This window comes from Microcaecilia unicolor, chromosome 10 (assembly GCF_901765095.1).
Source record: "Microcaecilia unicolor chromosome 10, aMicUni1.1, whole genome shotgun sequence".
In the NCBI taxonomy this organism is placed as follows: Eukaryota; Metazoa; Chordata; class Amphibia; order Gymnophiona; family Siphonopidae; genus Microcaecilia; species Microcaecilia unicolor.
Window position 1 is genome coordinate 216,063,821 of NC_044040.1, and position 22,516 is coordinate 216,086,336.

General features: G+C 42.8%; 1 protein-coding gene across 1 annotated transcript in view; it reads right to left on the minus strand.

Moving 5' to 3' along the window:
• LOC115478596 (receptor-type tyrosine-protein phosphatase beta-like) overlaps nucleotides 1-22,516 on the minus strand; it is a 51,983-nt gene that overhangs the window by 25,253 nt on the left and 4,214 nt on the right. The window contains exons 3-11 of the mRNA XM_030216070.1: nucleotides 21,059-21,324; nucleotides 6,490-6,735; nucleotides 6,053-6,310; nucleotides 5,615-5,872; nucleotides 5,178-5,435; nucleotides 4,796-5,053; nucleotides 4,415-4,672; nucleotides 2,800-3,057; nucleotides 1,367-1,618 (exon numbers count right to left, since the gene is read on the minus strand). Coding sequence (XP_030071930.1) covers nucleotides 1,367-1,618; nucleotides 2,800-3,057; nucleotides 4,415-4,672; nucleotides 4,796-5,053; nucleotides 5,178-5,435; nucleotides 5,615-5,872; nucleotides 6,053-6,310; nucleotides 6,490-6,735; nucleotides 21,059-21,324 — 2,312 coding nt within the window. The remainder of the gene's footprint in view (nucleotides 1-1,366; nucleotides 1,619-2,799; nucleotides 3,058-4,414; nucleotides 4,673-4,795; nucleotides 5,054-5,177; nucleotides 5,436-5,614; nucleotides 5,873-6,052; nucleotides 6,311-6,489; nucleotides 6,736-21,058; nucleotides 21,325-22,516) is intronic.

Sequence of the window (22,516 nt, forward strand, 5' to 3'; positions counted from 1 at the left end):
CTGGTGCTCTCATATTTGATTCATGCTAGGGCATGCCAGATTCCCCCAAATCTTGGTAATTATGTATTCTCCATCCTATGCTACGAACTTGGGACACTTTTCAAAAGCATTATGGGCTTCATTCTTATTGCTCCCGATATCTCCCAATAGTGGGTAATGGCGATTTTTTTGTCCGGACTGACTGACATGGATATGAAAGGTAAGCGAATGAGGAACTAGCTAAAGTCTCTGATATGCTGGAAGATGACGAGCCAACATTATTGTCTTCTGAAGATATAAAAGACACTTATGAAATCATCAGCTCACGTTGGTTGCAATATATGCAGTTACGCCTATCTGTGCATGATTTGGTGACTGTATCTCGAGTAGATTTGAGGAAACCCCTTTGGATGGCCCTTGCCAGCTTGATCAAGGGCCTTGTGGGTTCCTATTATGGGAGTTTGAAGAAACTTGGGGACCCACCCGTATCAGGAGATTGTGAACAGATGGGCACAGGATTGTGGAGATTCTTCTCTTGACCAGTTACTATTCAGTCTAAAAACATGCTCCTCATGGATTGAGTGTGTGAAGTACTGGGAGTTACTTTACAAATATTTATTACGCACGTACACACATCTAAATAGAGCAAGAAAGATGCGTTATCCTATGACAGGGGCTTGATTCAAATGCTGAGCTCCGAATGCCTCATATAAACATTGTGTCTGGGATTGTGTTTTGGATAAGTCCTTGGGTGCATTTGAGTACAATGTGTGGGCAAATTTGGCAGGTGCTTCCTCATAGGACCCTCCTTGATTCGATGGAGGGTACAGTGGAAGGCGCGACCCTTTCAGTGCTACTTTTGCTTAAACCCTGCTTAATGGCGAAATACTCTATTTTTTTTGCAATGGATACATGGATCTAGGCATGAACCATTGATGAAAAGAAGGGCAGTGGTGATGGTCCTGGACGCATGAGCTGTGAGACAAGGCAGTGGTGCTAAGCAATGCAAAGAGGTAGCAATAGGTGATAGCCCACAGTGGCTCCGATTCTACTGGACCCACGGCATGCTGGTACTGTTCTTGGATAAGTCTCTGTGTTCCTCTCCTTCTTCAGCCAGCTGTGGAGTTGATTTTATAGTTGATAGCAGATTTCAGTATATCGTTGCAGCAGCAATTGGACATTACAACTGGATCCTAAATTCGACTGTGCAGATGGGAGGGAATTTGAGCAAGCAGCCAGAGGGAAAGGTGCTGGTATTAAAAAAAAAAGACCCAAACTTTTCTGGAAGTGAAAATATCTTCACTGTATAGTGCTAACATGTATTAAATTTTACCTGTACGTCAGGAGAAGTGATTGATTTTCTTAAGTTCTTGTTCTTAATACTCACAGGTATGCTCGGAAATCTCTTTCCAGTCCCCTTGTCTCTCTCCAGCTAGGGCAGAAATCCTGAACGTGTACCAGGTTCCAGGTAACAGGTGGTAGAGGAAGAGTGATTCTGAGGTCACCGTAAGATTCTGAGATGGGTTTCCCAAGACTTCAATCCAGTAAGAACTTTTGTTTCCCACCGGTGGGAGCCAGCTCAGAAACAAGGCATTGGCGGAGACATCACTGACTCTCGGATTTTGAACTACTTCAGGGACTAAAAACCAAAAATGAGAAAGAGAGGGTGGCTGTCTCTTTCAGGAAATTTAGACACACATTATGAATATAATTTAACCTCTGCAGTCAGAACTCCGAACTCCACATGACAATCACTCTTCAACATATTATTCTCCGAAGAAGTTATGAGAACTTGATGAATTCTTCAACACTAATCCTTGAAGCACAGTGTGAGGAAGAGGTGACACTGGAATAGCCCAGTGATATTTCCAATATGATGCCATTGACTTAAGAGCAGTTTTTTGGGGCTTCAGATCTCATAAAGATGCTAAAAACGATAAAGTTGGAAATAGGCAAAAAAGGGCAAATAGAGCCAATGTCTGTCATTTTGGGCTTCCTTTAGTAAACCAAGCTAGTGATTCCCGCCGCTGCAAATGTGACACAGACCATTCAATTCAAATGGACTGCTTTGCATTTGCCGCATGGGAATCGCTAGGGCGGTTAAGTAAAAGAGGCCCTTAATGTGTAATTGTCTCTTACTTTAGAAAGTACCTTGAGGGAGAAGAGAAGAAAAGAAAAGACAGTTGCAGCAAATAAATCTAAATATCCAACATGTAGTCAACGGATTGCTGTTTTAAGAGTGCTAGAAATAGGAGAATCATATATACCACTGAAAGGTCAGTTCTTTTCTGTCAATCTCAGTGGAGAAAGCCTAAGAAAGTTGAGGATTGCGGGTCAAACAGGTTGGGTAATCATTTATATCTGCAGCTCCTTGAAATCACTTTGTCAAATGGTAATTATATCATATACACAATTTTTAGCATAAATTTGACATACTGACATTTGAAGACCGTCAAGGCAGTTTATAAAATCCAGTAAAATTACCGTAGTAAGAGTGACACAGAACTAGGGCAGTTCATATACTCATCGTAGAAATATAGTTATATGATGACAGATAAAGGCCAAATGGCCCATCCAGTCTGCCCATCCTCCGTAACCCTTTTCCTAAGGGATCCCACATACTTGTCCCATGCTTTCTGAAACTCTGACACAGTCCTCGTCTCCACAACCTCCGCCGGGAGGTCAGCTAAGACCATGCTAACTAGGGCCTGACAATTCAGAGTATTGGAAACTCTGATGCAAATCATTTCTAACAATGATTGCGCTCCATTTCCAAGTGGTAAGACCTAATCTGAATTTCTCCTCTTTCTCATTACTCACCTGTAAATGTCGAGATGTTACTCCAGTCTCCTTGAGTCTTATTGTCTGCAGCTACCGATGAGACCATCAGTGTGTAATGATTACCGGGGATCAGGCCAGACATGAAGAAGGATTCCAAGCGACTTGTTAGGTTTCTAGATGGGTTTCCCATAATTACAATGTGGTAAAAATGTCCGTTGCCTTCCGGTGAAAGCCAGTTCCAGAGTATTGATGTGGTGGTCACATTCACAACAGTAAGGTTCCTGACATTATCGGGTCCTGGAAACACATATGGATTTTCATAAGATTATTAGGTAGCTTTTCATTAGGGCTGAGAGTAGCGACTAAGAGGGTCATTTTAATGACGAGTGGAGTGGAACACATTTAAAGCACTCAAGTAAGAATTTATAAAATATCCCGGGAGGCTTACACTGAGCAGGAACTAGGGGCACCTTTACTAAGCCGCTTAAGTGTCTACGTGCGCCCAAAGTGCGCCAAAGTGGAGTTACTGCCCGACTACCGCTTGGCTCTTGTGGTAATTTCATTTTTGGTTTGCGTCTGATACGCATGTCTGAAAAATATTTTTTATTTTTGGGCGCTCGTAATGGGCACGCGCCTTTGACGAGCATAGGTCATTACCACCCAGATTCTTTACCTCTAGGTCAATGGCTGGCGGTAAGGTCTCAGACCCAAAATGGACGTGTGGCAATTTTGGTTTTGCTGCACGTGTTTTCGGCAAAAAAGGCCTTCTTTTGTAGGTGCGCTGAAAAATAATTCTGCACGCGCTCAAAACACGCATCAACACTACTGAAGGCCATTTTTCAGTTCACCTTAGTCAAAGGACCCCTTAGGCAGCTAGACTGCAGCAGAACATGAACTTCAATCTAGCCGACTAATCTAAGCTAGTTCTTTCTCTAGTGAAAAGACAGCCAAGAATCAACTAGTGCTAAGCACTTGAACTAGGCAAAAATACTCTCAGTCGTAGACCCCAACCCATCTATGATCTAGACTGCCCAGAACTTGAAAGTAGGGAACAATATTTTACCTCCCAGGGATGGAACATCTCCATACCACTTACTGTATCTCACCATCAAAATCCACATGTAGCTGGAGCATTTGCATAATACACCACTTGTAGAGAATTCATTTGTAAATATCAAGGTAGCCCAGGAACAGCTCATTTCTGAAATCGTTGCTGAAATAATGAGGCTGATTGAGACACCTGGAAAGGAAGACTCTTGGCTGTCTAGTTTAAGAATAGATGGGGTTGCTATAAAGGACCATGGAGTAGGTGGAAAATACTAAGATGTATAGAGATTCATTTCTTTTTAATTTCATTTATATTTTTCACTATTGATTGTTTTGTTTGTTCACAAAATTAAAAAAAATAATATTGTAAAAGACCTTTCACTATTTAACTTTTCTACTCTTTCCTACACTAACTTATCTGTAAAAATAATGCACAATTCAAAGAAGTTCAAAAGATTAAGCCTTCTTCAAACATCCATTATGAATCTAATTTTCTGAATACATTTGCACACAGATGAAATATACCCATTTATCCAGATGAAAGAGAATCTCATAATATCAAACACAAACGTCTCTCATACCACAAGAAGCATTATACAGTTCTCACTTGTATATGTAGAGATCTCACTCCAGTCCCCGTGTGTTTCACTGTCTCCAGCGAATGCAGCGATGCTGAACATGTACTCATTTCCCGGAGTCAAGCCATCCACAGATACAGATTCTGAGCTCACACGAAGGCTCTTGGATGGGGATCCCACTACTTGTACCTCATAGAAACTTTTGTTTCCTACAGGTGGAAGCCAGTCCAGAAATACAGACCTTGTGGTGATGTTTGCAGTGTTCAAATTCTGTATCACTTCAGGCCCTGTATTCATGACAAAAGAGAAAAATTAACATATCCAGTAAAATAATATCTGGATTTTCAGTAATCCTCTTTTCACCTAATATGGTAAACCACTGAAAATTCATCTCTATTTCCCGAACTCACTTGTATATGTAGAGATCTCACTCCAGTCCCCATGTGTTTCACGGTCTCCAGCGAATGCAGCAATGCTGAACATGTACTGATTTCCCGGAGTCAAGCCATCCACAGATACAGATTCTGAGCTCACACGAAGGTTCTTTGATGGGGTTCCAACTACTTGTACCTCATAGAAATTTTTGTTTCCTACAGGTGGAAGCCAGTCCAGAAATACAGACCTTGTGGTGATGTTTGCAGTGTTCAAATTCTGTATCACTTCAGGCCCTGTATTCATGACAAAAAAAGAAAAATTAACATATCCAGTAAAATAATATCTGGATTTTCAGTAATCCTCTTTTCACCTAATATGGTAAACCACTGAAAATTCATCTCTATTTCCCGAACTCACTTGTATATGTAGAGATCTCACTCCAGTCCCCATGTGTTTCACTGTCTCCAGCGAATGCAGCGATGCTGACCATGTACTCATTTCCTGGAGTCAGACCATCCACAGATACAGATTCTGAGCTCACACGAAGGATCTTGGATGGGTTTCCCGTCACTCGTACCTCATAGAAACCTTTGTTTCCCACAGGTGCAAGCCAGTACAGAAATATAGACCTTGTGGTGATGTTTGCAGGGTTCAAATTCTGTATCACTTCAGGCCCTGTATTCAGGGCAAAAAAAAAAATTAACATATCCAGTAAAATAATTAGATTAACAATACCAGTCTCTGAAAGAAAATATTGGACAATAGAAAATACTTATATCTGGATTTTTCAGTAATCCATTTTTTCACCTAATATGGTAAACCACTTAAAACTCATTTCTATTTCCAGAACTCACTTGTATATGTAGAGATCTCACTCCAGTCCCCGTGTGTTTCACCGTCTCCAGCGAATGCAGCAATGCTGAACATGTACTGATTTCCCGGAGTCAGGCCATCCACAGATACAGATTCTGAGCTCACACGAAGGCTCTTCGATGGGGTTCCCACTACTTGTACCTCATAGAAACCTTTGTTTCCCACAGGTGGAAGCCAGTCCAGAAATACAGACCTTGTGGTGATTATTGCAGGGTTCAAATTCTGTATCACTTCAGGCCCTGTACTCATGGGAAAAGAAAAAAATTAACATATCCAGTAAAATAATTAGATTAACAATACCAGTCTCTGAAAGAAAATATTGGACAATAGAAAATACTTATATCTGGATTTTTCAGTAATCCTTTTTTTCACCTAATATGGTGAGCCACTGAAAACTCATCTCTATTTCCAGAACTCACTTGTATATGTAGAGATCTCACTCCAGTCCCCGTGTGTTTCACTGTCTCCAGCAAATGCAGCAATGCTGAACTTGTACTGATTTCCCGGAGTCAGGCCATCCACAGATACAGATTCTGAACTCACACGAAGGCTCTTGGATGGGTTTCCCACTACTTGTACTTCATAGAAACTTTTGTTTCCCACAGGTGGAAGCCAGTCCAGAAATACAGACCTTGTGGTGATGTTTGCAGGGTTCAAATTCTGTATCACTTCAGGCCCTTTATTCATGACAAAAGAAAAAAAATAACATATCCAGTAGCATAATTAGATTAACAATACCAGTCTCTGAAAGAAAATATTGGACAATAGAAAATACTTATATCTGGATTGTTCAATACTCCTCCTTCCATCCTCTATGGTGAATCATTGTACATTGATCTCTATTTCTGGAACTCACTTGTGTATGTAGAGATCTCATAACAGCCCACAAAAGCCATGTCTTCAATGATTGCAACGATGCTGAACGTGTACTCATTTCCTGGAGTCAGGCCATCCACAGATACAGATTCTGAGTTCGCATTTATCCACTTTGATGGGTTTCCTGTCACCACTATCCAATAGATAATTGTGTTTCCCCGAAACGGAAGCCACTTCAGCACTAGTGAGTTGGTGGATATGTTTGAAATGGTAAAATTCCTGACTGCTGTAATAAGAAGAAAGGAAAGATTTAACTCATCCAGCACAACAATAAGAGAAGCAAATCCATTTTTAGAAAGGAAATAATGGGCAAGGCATCGTCTAATTTATCATAATTGATAAAAACTGAAAATAACCTAGAATAGGGCAAATTTACAGTTGAAACGTATGTATTCCTTGATTCATAAGGATTTAGAAGCCCGATGTGTGTTTTACCAGCGCTTCCACGAGTAAATCACCATTTTCACACAGCTGTGAACTACACGCAGATGCAAACACAAAAAAGGGAACAAACTCGTCCTGTAAAACAATGCAGTAGAACAAGGGACGGAAGGAGCCAAACCCATGAGCCAAGATGATGTAAACTGGCTCAATTTATTATCCAAAGATAAAAACAATAACAATAAACAGTTTTCTAGGAGCAATATCCAATGTCAGTGAACAATGACAGTGGTGTGCAAGATGAGGAAAACCCAACACTGCAGTGTTTCAGCAGGAAATTGCCTTCATCAGGGGTCCTAATGTGAAGAACTTTAAGAACATGTATCTTTACCACGCGGCACTGCAGGTTAGTAGAGTAATTGTCTTTTAATTCATAAATTGTAGTTCACAGTAAAAACTGAATAGTATCCAGGTGGGCTTCCTGGACTAAGTACTACAACAGAACCAACTTACTAAGTGCAGGTGTTGTACTGATTGGAGAACATACGCCATGCGTTTTCTCATATCTATAAGAACATAAGAGTAGCCATCCTGGGTCAGACCAATGGTCCATCTAGCCCAGTATCCTGTTTTCCAAAAGTGGCCAAGCCAGGTCACAAGCACCTGGAAGAAGCCCAAATCGTGGCAACATTCCATGTAGAACCCCAAAGAATAGCAAGATTCTGGAATCCTAGAGTGACAAGATTCCATGCAGAATCTGAAAGAGTAGCAACATTCCATGTAGAACCCCAAAGACCAGCAAGATTCTGGAATCCTAAAGAGTGACAAGATTCCATGTAGAATCTCAAAGAGTAGCAACATTCCATGTAGAACCCCAAAGAATAGCAAGATTCTGGAATCCTAAAGAGTGACAAGATTCCATGCAGAATCTGAAAGAGTAACGACATTCCATGTAGAACCCCCAAAGAATAGCAAGATTCCGGAATCCTAAAGAGTGACAAGATTCCATTCAGAAACTCAAAGAGTAGCAACATTCCATGCTACAAATCCCAGGGCAAGCAGTTGCTTCCCATGTCTGTCTCAATAGCAGACTATGGACTTTTCCTCCAGGAATTTGTCCAAACCCTTTTTAAACCCAGATACACTAACCGCTGTTACCAGGAAGACAAAGACAGTAATAGAACTCCAGGGTATTCACATGCCAAGAGCTATTTCCACAGAGAGAATAACCGGAAGCTTCACATTCATTAACATCAATGCACTCCAAAGTCCCTTCAGATGAAAAGAGACAGAATTACAGCTGAGAGCAAGATATGTGTGGTGTTTCTGGGACATAGACCGTAGAAGTCCGCCCTGCTCTGTCCTTTATGTTCCAACTCTGGAGTTTCCGTCAAAGCCCACTCCAGCCTATCCAAATCCATCTTGTCATTTGCGGGACAAAGACCATAAAAATCTGCCTCGTACTGTCCTCACATTCCAAATTACTGATGTTTGTGCCAAAGCCCTCTCCAGCCCATCTTAAACTGGATTGCTATATCTGGGACTCAGACCATACAAACTAGCCCAGCATCGTCCTTAGTTGATGCAGCCAGAGTCGCCATCTGAGCACCACTTGACTTGCAAACACATATGCAACCCTTTAAGTTTTGTTTTTTATACCATTCATTTTCTAATTAGAGATCCTCTGTGTTCATCCCATACCATTTTGAATTCTGCCCCTCAGGAGGGCATTCCAGGCTTCGACTACCCTCTCCGTGAAAAAGAATTTTCTGACATTAATCCTAAGTCTATCCCCTCCGAAGGGACACCACCTTGCAGTGGTGGGGGGGGCTTCTGTGTTTCAATGACTCAGAGGCAGGGGCGTAGCCAGACAGCAAATTTTGGGTGGGCCTAGGCAAGAAGTGGGTGGGCACCAAGTGTTCTCCACCCCACCCAAAAAAAATGCTTCTCTCCACCATGGCAGTCTGCAGCAGGCAGGCGCTGAAAACTGAGAATGTGCAGATGTCAGTATCGTGGAAGTAGCATTTTCATTACTATCAGGGGGAAGTCTTCAGCTAGCAAAGATTGGGATCCACACCAGCTACTGCTAAATGTGTATTACTGTTGGGTGGGCCTGAGCCCCATGTGGCAGCCCACCTGTGGCTACGCCACTGCTCAGAGGGCTATGCTGAAGGGTTACCCATATCAGAGACAGGCCTCTGAGGAGAAACCAGACAAAGAGTGTCCCAAACTGGGAGAGTGGTAAGATGGTGACCTGAAGTTTGTATGCCCAGCGGCCCAGCTGCCCGCTGAAGTTTTGTCTTCTTTATGTAAATTCCCTCTCTGCAATTGCACTTTCCTTAACTGAGAGGAAGGTAACAACCGGCGGTCAGCCGCCGATGGCCAGCGTTTTGTCCCCTGAGCAGCAAGTGTGGGACTGCTGTGCGTCAACTGCCCACAGATGAAAGGGTTGGCGAGTCCTTTGATTAGGGCCGGCGAAGGAGCGTCGACACTCTTGGACCTGGAAAAACAACTTCATCACTCCCGAATTATTCAACCACCATGTCCAAAGGAGTGGAGGAGTGAGTTAGAGGCATATGCTGAAACGGAGGACATTTACAGCAGAACCTGAATCGACGGAACCACTCCTAAACACCTCAAGAGAAATCACCTTGGAGTTTTTGGCTTCCGTGGAGGTTACATTGAATGCCATCTGGAAGGCACTTCGAGACCTGACGGCGGTAGTAAATAACTTTGTTTCTGATATAATCTTATTGGAGAGTTACATGGACAATTTGACTGAACCCTTTGAGAGTGAAAATTTGATATAATAAATGAAGTTCTACACAAGCTAGAAGTGGTTATGATCCTGAAAATGATAATGGACCAGAAACTTTGAATGATAAGGTGGATGTTATTGTGGATGATTAATGTCGAGATTATTGTTTTTCCCAGAGTTCCAGGTATGACTCCTAAAGTTTTCCTCAGAAATATTTCCTTAATTATTACTTCGAAAGGAGTGAAGCCTGTGAAAACTGGGATTGCTTTAATCAGTGGGATTTGAATTAGAGACTTGAGTATATGCATCGTTAAATAATTTCTGGTTTTTAAAAGAGAGAGAATGTAATCAGATGCATTATTTCTAACTAAAATCTGGACAATAAGTATGTTGTCAATGAAATGAATTGACTATACACCGTATTTGGTCTTGAAGAAGCCAACCAGATGATCAATGTGGAATAATGTATTAGATGAGTAATATCTGGGGATAATCAGGTTAATACCATGTTTTCTTTTTTCTGTTTACTGTTTAATTGATCTCCTTGTCTTATTTCACTCTCCCTATTTTTCTTCACTTTGTTGTCTAAGAAAGAGAAAGATTGTATATAATCCATATATCTAGTTGGGATTGTGTTCATCTTATATTGTATTAATGTGCAATCATCTCTGTATTACTGTTTGCAAGTGACCCTTGTAAAATGAAAAATTATAAATAAATGATTTTTTAAAAAATCCTAAGTCTACAACCCCGCAATCTCAGTTCATGTCCTCTAGGTTTACCACTTTCCCTTCTCTGGAAAATATTTGTTTCTGTATTTATACCTTTCAAGTATTTGAACATCTGTATCATATCTCCCCTGTTCCTCCTCTCCTCTAGGGTACACAAATTCAGGTCTTCCTGTCTCTTCTCATATGTCCTTTGACGCAAGCCCCATATCATTCTTATTACCTTCCTCTGGACCACTTCTTCTTATATCTTTAGCAAGATACGACCTCCAAAACAGAACACAATACTCCAGGTGGGACCACACCAATGACTTGTACGGGGTATCAACACCTCCTTTCTTCTGCTGGTCACACCTCTCTCTATATAGCCTAGCAACCTTCTAGCTAGGGTCACCGCCTTGTCACACTAATTGGTCACCTTCAGTTCCTCAGATACCATCACCCCAAGATCCCTCTCCCCATCTGTACATATCAGACTCTCACCGCCTAACACATACGTCTCCCTTGGATTTCTACTCCCTAAGTGCATCACTTTGCACTTCTTTGCATTGAATTTTAATTGCCAAACATTAGACCTTTCTTCTAACTTCTGCAGATCCTTTTTTCATGTTTTCCGTTCCCTCTGGAGTGTCCACTCTGTTTCAAATCTTGGTGTCATCCGCAAAAAGACAGACCTTACCTCCTAACCATTTGGCAATGTTACTCAGAAATCTATTGAGCAGAATCGGCCCCAGCACCAATCCTTGAGGCACTCCACTATTCCTTCCTCCCAGTGAAATCCATTGACCACAACCCTCTGGCGTCTCTCTGTCAACCAGTTCCTAATCCAGTTCACCACTTTGGGTCCTAACCTGAATGGTGCATCCAGTCTGCCCAACAAGATTAACTCATAGCAGTGACCCTCGTTTGAGTATCTGAGGTCTTTTTCTTCCTAATCTTTGCACTGTTGTAAATATGATTCAGCTACTTGGCAGCCTAGCTCTATTTTGGGGTTGTTTCTAGTCTACAGGAAATGCAAATATCTGAGCCTTGACGTCCCATATCCCATGTAGTGCCCTTCTGCAAACTGAGGTTTCACATCATTTTGAAGTGTCAGCTTCGTTTTGTGAGTACAAATGACTGGAATTTTTAATGCATTTGCTGACTGAAAACTACTTCTGATCAATTCAGGATTGCTAAAAATTTCTATTATGAAAGAAATCCTTTCTGGATAAAATTGTTCCTGAAAGTTTCTAAATTGAAAGACCTGGATCAGAACAGAGTCGAGCAGGCAGACAGCACAGCTTTTACTTGACTTTGAAACTTCCTGAGCCCCTACGTCTTGCCCCATCCTTGGCCACCTTTAAATCTAGACTGAAAGCCCACCTCTTTAACATTGCTTTTGACTCGTAACCACTTGGACAGTCGGTGCACCCGTCAATCCATATGGAAGGAAAATGTACTTCTAGCTCCCGAGACACTAACCAGAGTAGCCAGTGCTGCAGAGGAAGATGTAAATTCCCTGAGTATCATCACAGCTCGTGTTGTCCGGGCACCTAACAGACCCCTCGGCACTTTCATGGATGTTCTCACAGGTTCGGTTGTTCCTGTTTAGTCTGTACCCGCTCTTGCAGCTGCAGAAGTAACTTCCTGGGGTGTCGACGCAGATGCCCACAGCAGTATCACAAGGTGAGAGGTCACACTCATTGATGTTTTCACAAAGAGTTTTGTTCTGGGAGTTCTGATGGTACCTAAGAATGGAAAATTATTCCTTTACATCTGTACTTTATTTCAGTGAATCCCCAAAGGGTCTCAGAAAGATGCACTGCTTAAAGCACTGGACAGACTGAAGCAGGTTATTCTACAGAGCAGCAAACAATGAAAGAAAGAGACTAGCTTCAAACTTCCTTCGTGTTTTGTGACATAGACTGACTCATGTGAAAGTCATTAAATGTTAACAAAGTACTGAATTTTATGCCATGTACTGACCAACAAAACGTATCCCCCCAACCCCACCAGAACAGCCTTGCATCTGAATACCGAAATTTACTTTCTACAAAACAAGCACTGACAGAAATCTCAGGCTATAACAGTAGAGGATCCTGCAATAAACTGACAGTCTAGGCCGTCTCTCTGCAGAGGAATCTCAGCATATTCCTGACACTAACGGAGAAGAAATTTGTACTTCACTACAGTGTAGTGTCAATTAACCAAATTCGTGAAGGATCAAACTAGTTTCTCCACGGTTCTGGATATCTTTTACAGCGTTATTAAAACATTCAGTGACACTGTCAGGCTTATTTTCGAAAGAGAAGGGCACCCATCTTTCGACACAAATCGGGAGATGGGCGTCCTTCTCCCAGGGTCGCCCAAATCGGCATAATCGGAAGCTGATTTTGGGCGCCCTGAACTTATTTCCATTGCAGGGACGATCAAAGTTCACGGGGCGTGTCAGAAGCATAGCAAAGGCGGGACTGGAGCGTGCTTAACACATGGGTGTCCTTGGCCGATAATGGAAAAAAGAAGGCCATCCCTGATAAACAAAAATGTGCCCAAAATGACCAGATGACCACCGGAGGGATTCGGGGATAACATCCCCTTACTCCCACCAGTGGTCACTAACCCCCCTCCCACCCTAAAAACATTTTTTAAATATTTTTTCCAGGCTCTATGCCAGCCTCAAATATCATACCCAGCTCCATGACAGCAGTATGCAGGTCCCTGGAGCAGTTTTAGTGGGTACTGCAGTGCACTTCAGGCAGGCGTACCAAGGCCCATTCCCCCTCCTACCTGTTATACTTGTGGTGGTAAATGCGAGCCCTCCAAAGCCCACCACAAACCCACTGTACCCACATCTAGGTGCCCCCTTCATCCCTAAGGGCTATGGTAATAGTGTACAGGAGTGGGTTTTGGGGGCCCAGCACACAAGGTAAGGAAGCTATGCACCTAGGATCTTTTTCTGAAGTCCACTGCAGTGCCCCCTAGGGTGCCCGGTTGTTGACCTGGCATCTCAGGGGGACCAGTGCACTACAAATGCTGGCTCCTCCCACGACCAAATGGCTTGGATTTGGTCGTTTCTGAGATGGGTGTCCTCGGTTTCCATTATTGCCAAAAATCGGGGATGACCATCTCTAGGGATGACCATCACTAAGGTCGACCTAAATGTTGAGATTTGGGCGTCCCTGACCGTATTATCGAAACGAAAGATGGCCGCCCATCTTGTTTCGATAATATGGGTTTCCCCACCCCTTCGTGGGGACGTCCTCAGGAAAACTTGGGCGCCCCATTCGATTATGCCCCTCTGTGTCACCTTTCAGTGTGGGGGGGCCTACTGCACTCCTCACCCTCATTTTTGGCACAGCACATGTATTTTCACATTCAGGGGCTAATTCTCAAAAGGGGAATGGGACTTATATACCACCTTTCTGTGTTTTTTCCAACTACATTCAAAGCAGTTTACATATTATATTCTGGTACTTATTTGTACCTGGGACAATGGAGGGTTAAGTGACTTGCCCAGAGTCACAAGGAGCTGCAGTGGGAATCGAACTCAGTTCCCCAGAATCAGAGTCCGCTGAACTAACCACTAGGCTATTCCAAAATGTAACTTTGGGATGATGCGTGTGATACACAAATTCATTTTGGACTAGAATCAGTAAATGGCGGTTAATAATAAAATGACCCTCTAGGTGTAGATTTCAGCTCCCAGTACCATTGCGGAGAATCCTAATGGGACTGAATGAAATTATGATGCAAACAAATAACAGAGTCTTAGAACAGCAAAGATCTTAGGACTAGACATGGTCTATCACTGGCAGAGGAAAGATACTCACCCGCTGTGACACGCACATGCCATGATGTCATTTTCTATATAGCATTCTCCAAGCCCGTTACATACACTGGAATTGCAGGGGAACTGAGCTGCAAGACGGAATCCGAGGGTGAGATTACAAACAATTTATTTTTCGTTTCACTTATTACTGTCTTTGTAAGGTGGCTACAGTCAAGCCACATAGGGAACAATAAAATCAAAAGAATAATATACAAAATGAAAATAAATATAAACATACCTAATTATATTAGAAGTTAATTAACATATAAACAAATCTTAACAGACTAAAGAACAATGACTTGAACACAGAGGCTCAAAGACACCTAATGAAACACAAAGCCCACATCAGTACTTCAAAGAGAAAATAGTACAACTGTGACTTAAATACCTATTAGCCCCATCGAATACGCTGCACTCCTAGACTGTCTAGACCCAGACCCTGGAATATACCCAGCAGATAGGATCTGGACTGAATTCGAGATACTATCGGAAGATCTCATCTCCCAAATGCTTAAAGGATTCACCAAATCTCATTGCAAACTAGATATATGCCCAAATAACCTTATGAAATTGGCCCCTCAACACTTTATAACAGATCTAACGAAACATGTGAATTTTATGCTACAAAATGGACTCTTCCCAAAGGAGAAAGGAAACATTCTACTTACCCCCATACCCAAAGACGCAAAGAAAAATGCGAGTGAATTACAACTATAGACCAGTAGCATCCATTCCCTTAATAACCAAACTAACAGAAGGGATGGTAACCAAACAACTCACAGACTATCTAAACAAGTTCTCAATACTACATGACTCCCAGTCAGGATTTCGTTCTAATTACAGTACTGAAACAGTACTAGTTACGCTCATGACGAAATTCAAACAAACGATTGCAACCGGCAAGAATATATTACTTCTACAATTCGACATGTCAAGCGCCTTCGACATACATACATACATAGTAGATGACGGCAGAAAAAGACCTGCACGGTCCATCCAGTCTGCCCAAGAAGATAATTCATATGTGCTACTTTTTTATTTGTACTGTCCTCTTCAGTGCACAGACCGTATAAGTCTGGCCAGCCCTATCCCCGCCTCCCAACCACCAACCCCGCTCCCAACCACCAGCTCTAGCACAGACCTTATAAGTCTGCCCAGCACTATCCCCCACCGCCCAACCACCGCCCCGGCACAGACCGTATAAGTCTGCCCAGCACTAGTCCGCCTCCCAACCACCAGCCCAGCACAGACCATATAATGTCTGCCCAGCACTAGCCCCACCTCCCAACCACCAGCTCTGCCACCCATTCTAGGCTAAGCTCCTGAGGATCCCTTGGTTGATCATGGAATCCTACTACACATCCTTGAATACTTCGGTATTGGAGGCAATGTTCTTAATTGGTTTAAAGGATTCCTAACCTCACGCTCATATCAAGTGACATCAAATTCGACTACATCAGCCGCATGGACACCTGATGTGGAGTTCCCACAGGGATCTCCCTCTCAATCCGACTATATTCAACCTAATGATGACACCCTTGGCCAAACTACTATCAAATCAAAACCTCAACCCGTACATTTATGCTGATGAAGTAACGATCTACATCCCATTCAAACAAGACCTAAAAGAAATTTCCAATGAAATCAATCAAAGTCTACTTATCATGCAGTCCTGGGCAGATGCCTTTCAGCTAAAACTCAACACAGAAATACCCAATGCCTAATACTCACCTCTCAACACAACACGAGCAAATTTACCACCATCAACACACCAAAACTAAATCTACCAATTTTGGAAACCTTGAAAATTCTTGGAGTCACCATTGATCAGCACCTAACACTTGAGAATCACGCAAAAAACACAACCAAAAAGATGTTCCACTCAATGTGGAAATTAAAAAGAATAAGACCATTCTTCCCAAGGACCGTCTTCCGTAATCTGATACAATCATTAGTACTGTCATCTAGATTACTGCAACTCACTCTACGCTGGCTGCAAAGAGCAAATACTCAAAAAACTCCAAACAGCCCAGAACACGGCAGCCAGACTCATATTTGGAAAATCAAAATACGAAAGTGCAAAACCCCTACGAGAGAAGCTGCACTGGCTCCCACTCAAAGAATGCATCACGTTCATAGTATGTACCCTAGTACATAAAACCATCCATGGTGATGCCCCGCCTACATGTCAGACCTGCTAGACCTAACAAAAAAAACAGCACCACGGGCCTTTAAAAATGGAACACAGTTCTTTAATGAATGAGCCTTGACAAAAAGACCCGACACGGGCCGTGTTTCGGTGACTAGCACCTGCGTCAGGGGTCACAGTGATGACGTGGAAAACTTGGGGAATAACTCGAATATATTCCTCTACAATATATTATTCCTTACCCCACGTCTCATGTAGTAAAGCTACAAAGCACCAAGGCACTTTCACTTTCTGTATCAAAATGGACCATCCAGGAATGCCAAAACATCATCTCGTACATTCCTTAATCTTCATTTCCCCAACTGTAAAGGTCTGAAATACAAATTAATGCATGCGTCAACCTTTCCTATATGAGCACGCAATTCTGGAACGCATTGTCACGTAACCTAAAAGCGACCTATGAACTGACCAACTTCCGCAAACTACTAAAGACCCATCTCTTCGACAAGATATACCACAAAGACCAAAACGTGTGAAACTCCCACATATATCCAGAAATGCTAATAATGCTTTCTGTTATATTACTATCATGTATTCCATTACCATGCAACCCAAAATCCTTCTGTAACACCAAATGTTTACTCCCTCTCATTTCCACTATTCATGATGTATTGTAAGCCACTTTGAGCCTGCAAAAAGGTGGGAAAATGTGGGATACAAATGCAATAAATAAATAAAATAAAATATCAAAAAGAAAAATCAGAGTATGAAACACGGAGCAAAATCCCTGCCTTCACAATGAGTTCCGTTCCCAGTGTATCCTCTCCGGCACGTGCAGAAAAAGGATCCATTTGTGTTCGTGCAGTCAGCAGCAGCAGAGCAATCATCCAGGTCTCTTGCACATTCATCGATATCTGTGCACCTTTCACCCTCAAAATCTGAGTCACACCGGCAGATGAATGAACCAATAGTGTTTAGGCAGCTGGAGTTTAGCAGGCACAGAGGAACATCTACTTGGTATTCATTGATATCTAAAGAAAAACACAACTGATTAGGAATTATGGTATTTAATCTGCAATACAATGAGCTCAAGAACAATCTGAATGGTAAAGAGCAGAATTATTATTTTTTATAACTTTCTTTATTGAAATCTTTCCATAAATCCAAGCTAAAAAGAAAACTTGTACAGAAAATTGACCAAGCATAAGTAAAATCACACATATATAATCAAAATACAAGAAAATAATAACCCTACTTGGTATCCAAACAAGTTCTCAAAATGGGAGGAGTAAGAGATAATCAATTAAGGAATTTAGATAATACTATCAAAAGAAAGAAATACACCCTAGAGGCTTGACTAGCGAGAATAACTAGTACAAATTACAGTTGAGGGTCCCGCATCTCAGCGATAGGAACCTGACCAGTAGCAACAGCCTTGTCAATGAAGAACCAAGTCTGTTGAGAAGGATCTGAGTCTGAGTCTGATATTCACAATACATTTGCAAGGACATTTCAAAAAGAATGTACCAGCAAGAGCCAAAGCTCTAAGGAGCATCAGAAGAAATTCCTGCCTTTGTTTTTCAGTAGCTTTGGCCACATCAGGAGATATTTGCACCTTGAGCGAACAAAAAGCAGAAAGATGATATTTAAAGTATAATCTCAAGAACTAGTCCTCTGTCACAGTCCGGAGTCACTGTGACTAATAGAATGGAGGAATAGCCAGTGCCAAAAATAGATGCGTAGTTACAGAGTATTTATTGATTTATTTGTTAGGATTTATTTACTGTCGTTTTGAAGGAATTCACTCAAGGCGGAGTACAGTAAGAATAGATCAAACATGGCAATAGACAACAGTAAAAATATTCAAATAACTATAAAAAGTATGGTGTGGAGGGGCATAATCGAACCCGAATGCCATGTGTAAGGATGTCCATCTCCAAAAATGGGTCCGTGAAGGGGCGGGCCGAACTGTATTTTCGAAAAAGATGGACATCTATCTTTACTTTCGAAAATACGGTTTGTGCCAGGCAAATGCATTGGATGTGGGCGTTTTTTTGAGCTCGGCGTTTTCGTTTTTCAGCGATAATCGAAACTGAAGCGGGTCAGCTAAAAAATGACCAAATCCAAGGCATTGGGTCATGGAGGGGCCAGGATTCGTAGTGCACTGGTCCCCCTTACATGCCAAGACACCACCGGGCACCCTAGGGGCAGTTTTAAAAATAGAAACAAACATTAAATTACCTCCCAGGTGCATAGCTCCCTTCCCTTGGGTGCTAAGCCCCCCAAATCCCCCCCAAACCCACTCCCCATAACTCTACACCATTACCATAGCACTTAATGGTGAAGGGGGGCACCTACATGTGGGTACAGTGGGTTTTGGGGGGGGGGGGTTTAGAGGGCTCTCATTTACCACCACAAGTGTAACAGGTAGGGGGGGGATGGGCCTGGGTCCACCTGCCTGAAGTGCACTGCACCCACTAACAAGTGCTCCAGGGACCTGCATACTGCTGTGATGGAGCTGGGGATGACATTTGAGGCTGGCATACAGGCTGGAAAAAAAAGTGTTTTAAGTTCTTTTTGTTTGGTGGGAGGGGGTTAGTGACCACTGGGGGAGTCAGGGGAGGTCATCCCCGATTCCCTCTGGTGGCCATCTGGTCATTTAGGGCACTTTTTTTGGGACCTGTTCGTGAGAAAAAAAGGGTCCAAAAAAAGTGACCTAAATTCTCGCTAAAAAACGCTTTTTTTTTTTTATTATCAGCCGAACGCGTCCATCTCTCTTCGGCCGATAACCACGCCCCAGTCCCCGCCTTCGACACACCTCCGACACGCCCCCTGTCACCTTTATTCGTTCCCGCGACGGAGTGCAGTTGATAAAGTGGAGGACTTATGACTGTGAGAAGTATAACAGAACCACTTACTAAGTGCAGGTGCCGTGTTGATTATAGAACATTTGACAGGTGTTTCCCTCATATCCAGGAAGACAGAGACAGTAGTAGGACCCCAAGGTATTCACACACCGGGAGTTATTTCCACAGAGAGAGTAACCCGAAGCTTCACATTCATTAACATCAACGCACTCCAAAGTCCCTTCAGATGAAAAGAGAAAGAATTACAGCTGCATCAAGACATGTGCGGAAGAGAAATCTGTGAACTGGGCATATGCATCTTGCACCAACTGAGAAGCCATTGGGTCAATAGTCAAAGAAATTTAAAGGGAAAGGGAAGCCCCCCAGTCTGCTTAAATCACTTTTGAACATCCAGCACAGATATTCAATGCACTTTATCATATAATGCTTCTGAATATCGGCACTCAACAGTCATGTTCCAATTGGGCATGTCGGGGGCAACACAGGGAGCAGCCAGCTCCTGTCCCCATCACCCCACTAGACCATGATGGCATTCAGGTAGGACCATGGTGGCCTATTCTGACTGGAAGAGTGAGATGGGCCTTTGCTTACTAGTTCAGGGGTAGGGGTGGAGGTGAAGGTGTGAGAGAGAGAGAGGGGGATACATGTGTTACATGTCATGGTGTGGAGGGGGGTCGCTTACTTGTCAGGAGGTGGAAGGGAGGTTGTTACTGTTGGGGTGGGAGGGGGGACATGGACACAGCACGAATGGGAGTCCTAACCAATATTCATCCGGACCTGCAAAAAGACTGGAGAGGCTGTTGGCATTTCCTGTAAACTAAAAACAACAGCAAAATAGAGCCAGGCTGCCAAACAGCTGAATCATACTTACAATAGAACAATATTAGGAGGAAAAAGAACCCAAATGGGGACCACAATTTCACCTTCTGTCTTCCTCAGGGGCTCTTACAATCATAATCATGAGCGACATTGAGTGCAGCCTCCTGAAGTTAATGAGAGCTGCTGGTGAGCAGATTATTATTCTATGAGCCCCTGAGGAAGCCAAAAGGTGAAATATAGTAACATAGTAAGTGAGGGCAGATAAAGACCTGAATGGTGCATCCAGTCTGCCCAACAAGATTAACTCATAGCAGTGACCCTCGTTTGAGTATCTTAGGTCTTTTTCCTCCTAATCTTTGCACTGTTGTAAATATGATTCAGCTACTTGGTAGCCTGGCTCTATTTTGGGGTTGTTTCTAGTCTACAGGAAATGCAAACATCTGAGCCTTGACGTCTCATTTCCCATATAGTGCCCTTCTGCAAACTGGGGTTTCACATCATTTTGAAGTGCCAGTTCATTTTGTGAATACAAATGATAGGACTTTTTAATGCATTTGCTGACTGAAAACTACTTCTGATCATTTCAGGATTGCTAAAAATTTCTATTGTCAAAGAAATCCTTTCTGGATAAAATTGTTCCTGAAAGTTTTTAAAATTGAAAGACCTGGATCAGAACAGAGTCGAGCAGGCAGACAGCACAGCTTTTACTTGACTTTGAAAGGTTTTATCCATCGGTCTGGATGGGCCTCAGTCCACCTGCTTCTACTCATAATAACATCTCTATCCCACAACACAATAATCAAATTATAGCACTGCTCCCACCAGAATCCAGTCGCCAAAGATACAAACACAGTGACCTTCCAATGCCATCAAAGTCTGCTTAAACGCAGGGCAATCAGATGGATGCCAGTAGCTATACTAGTGTGTCCCATTATGACAGCTATGTAATACAACTTGAATATATAGCATGGACAGTCGGTGCACCCCGTCAATCCATATGGAAGGAAAATGTACTTCTAGCTCCCGAGACACTAACCAGAGTAGCCAGTACTGCAGACGCAGATGTAATTGCCCTGAGTATCCTCACAGCTCGTGTTGTCCGGGCACCTAAAAGACCCCTCGGCACATTCATTGATGTTCTCACAGGTTCGGTTGTTCCTGTTTAGTCTGTACCCGCTCTTGCAGCTGCAGAAGTAACTTCCTGGGGTGTCGACGCAGATGCCCACAGCAGTATCACAAGGTGAGAGATCACACTCATTGATGTTTTCACAAAGAGTTTTGTTCTGGGAGTTCTGATGGTACCTAAGAATGGAAAATTATTCCTTTACATCTGTACTTTATTTCAGTGAATCCCAAAGGGTCTCAGAAAGATGCACTGCTTAAAGCACTGGACAGACTGAAGCAGGTTATTCTACAGAGAAGCAAACAATGAAAGAAAGAGACTAGCTTCAAACTTCCTTCGTGTTTTGTGACATAGACTGACTCATGTGAAAGTCATTAAATGTTAACAAAGTACTGAATTTATGCCATGTACTGACCAACAAAACGTATCCCCCCAACCCCACCAGAACAGCCTTGCATCTGAATACCGAAATTTACTTTCTACAAAACAAGCACTGACAGAAATCTCAGGCTATAACAGTAGAGGATCCTGCAATAAACTGACAGTCTAGGCCGTCTCTCTGCAGAGGAATCTCAGCATATTCCTGACACTAACGGAGAAGAAATTTGTACTTCACTACAGTGTAGTGGTCAATTAACCAAATTCGTGAAGGATCAAACTAGTTCTCCACGGTTCTGGATATCTTTTACAGCGTAATTAAAACATTCAGTGACACTGTCAGGCTTATTTTCGAAAGAGAAGGCACCCATCTTTCGACACAAATCGGGAGATGGGCGTCCTTCTCCCAGGTCGCCCAAATCGGCATAATCGGAAGCTGATTTTGGGCGCCCTGAACTTATTTCCATTGCAGGGACGATCAAAGTTCACGGGGGCGTGTCAGAAGCATAGCAAAGGCGGGACTGGAGCGTGCTTAACACATGGGTGTCCTTGGCCGATAATGGAAAAAAGAAGGCCATCCCTGATAAACAAAAATGTGCCCAAAATGACCAGATGACCACCGGAGGGATTCGGGGATAACATCCCCTTACTCCCACCAGTGGTCACTAACCCCCTCCCACCCTAAAAAGTGTTGGAGTGTTGGAAAGCGTAGCAAAGGCGGGACTGGGGCGTGCCTAACACATGGCGTCCTCGGCCAATAATGGCAAAAAGAAGGGCGCCCCTGACGAGCACTTGGCGACTTTACTTGGTTCATTTTTTCTTACGACCAAGCGTCAAAAAGGTGCCCGAACTGAACAGATGACCACCGGAGGGAATCGGGATCACCTTCCCTTACTCCCCCAGTGGTCAATAACCCCCTCCCACCTTGAAAAAAAAACCTTTTTAAATATTTTTTGCTAGTCTCTATGCCAGCCTCAAATATCATGCCCAGCT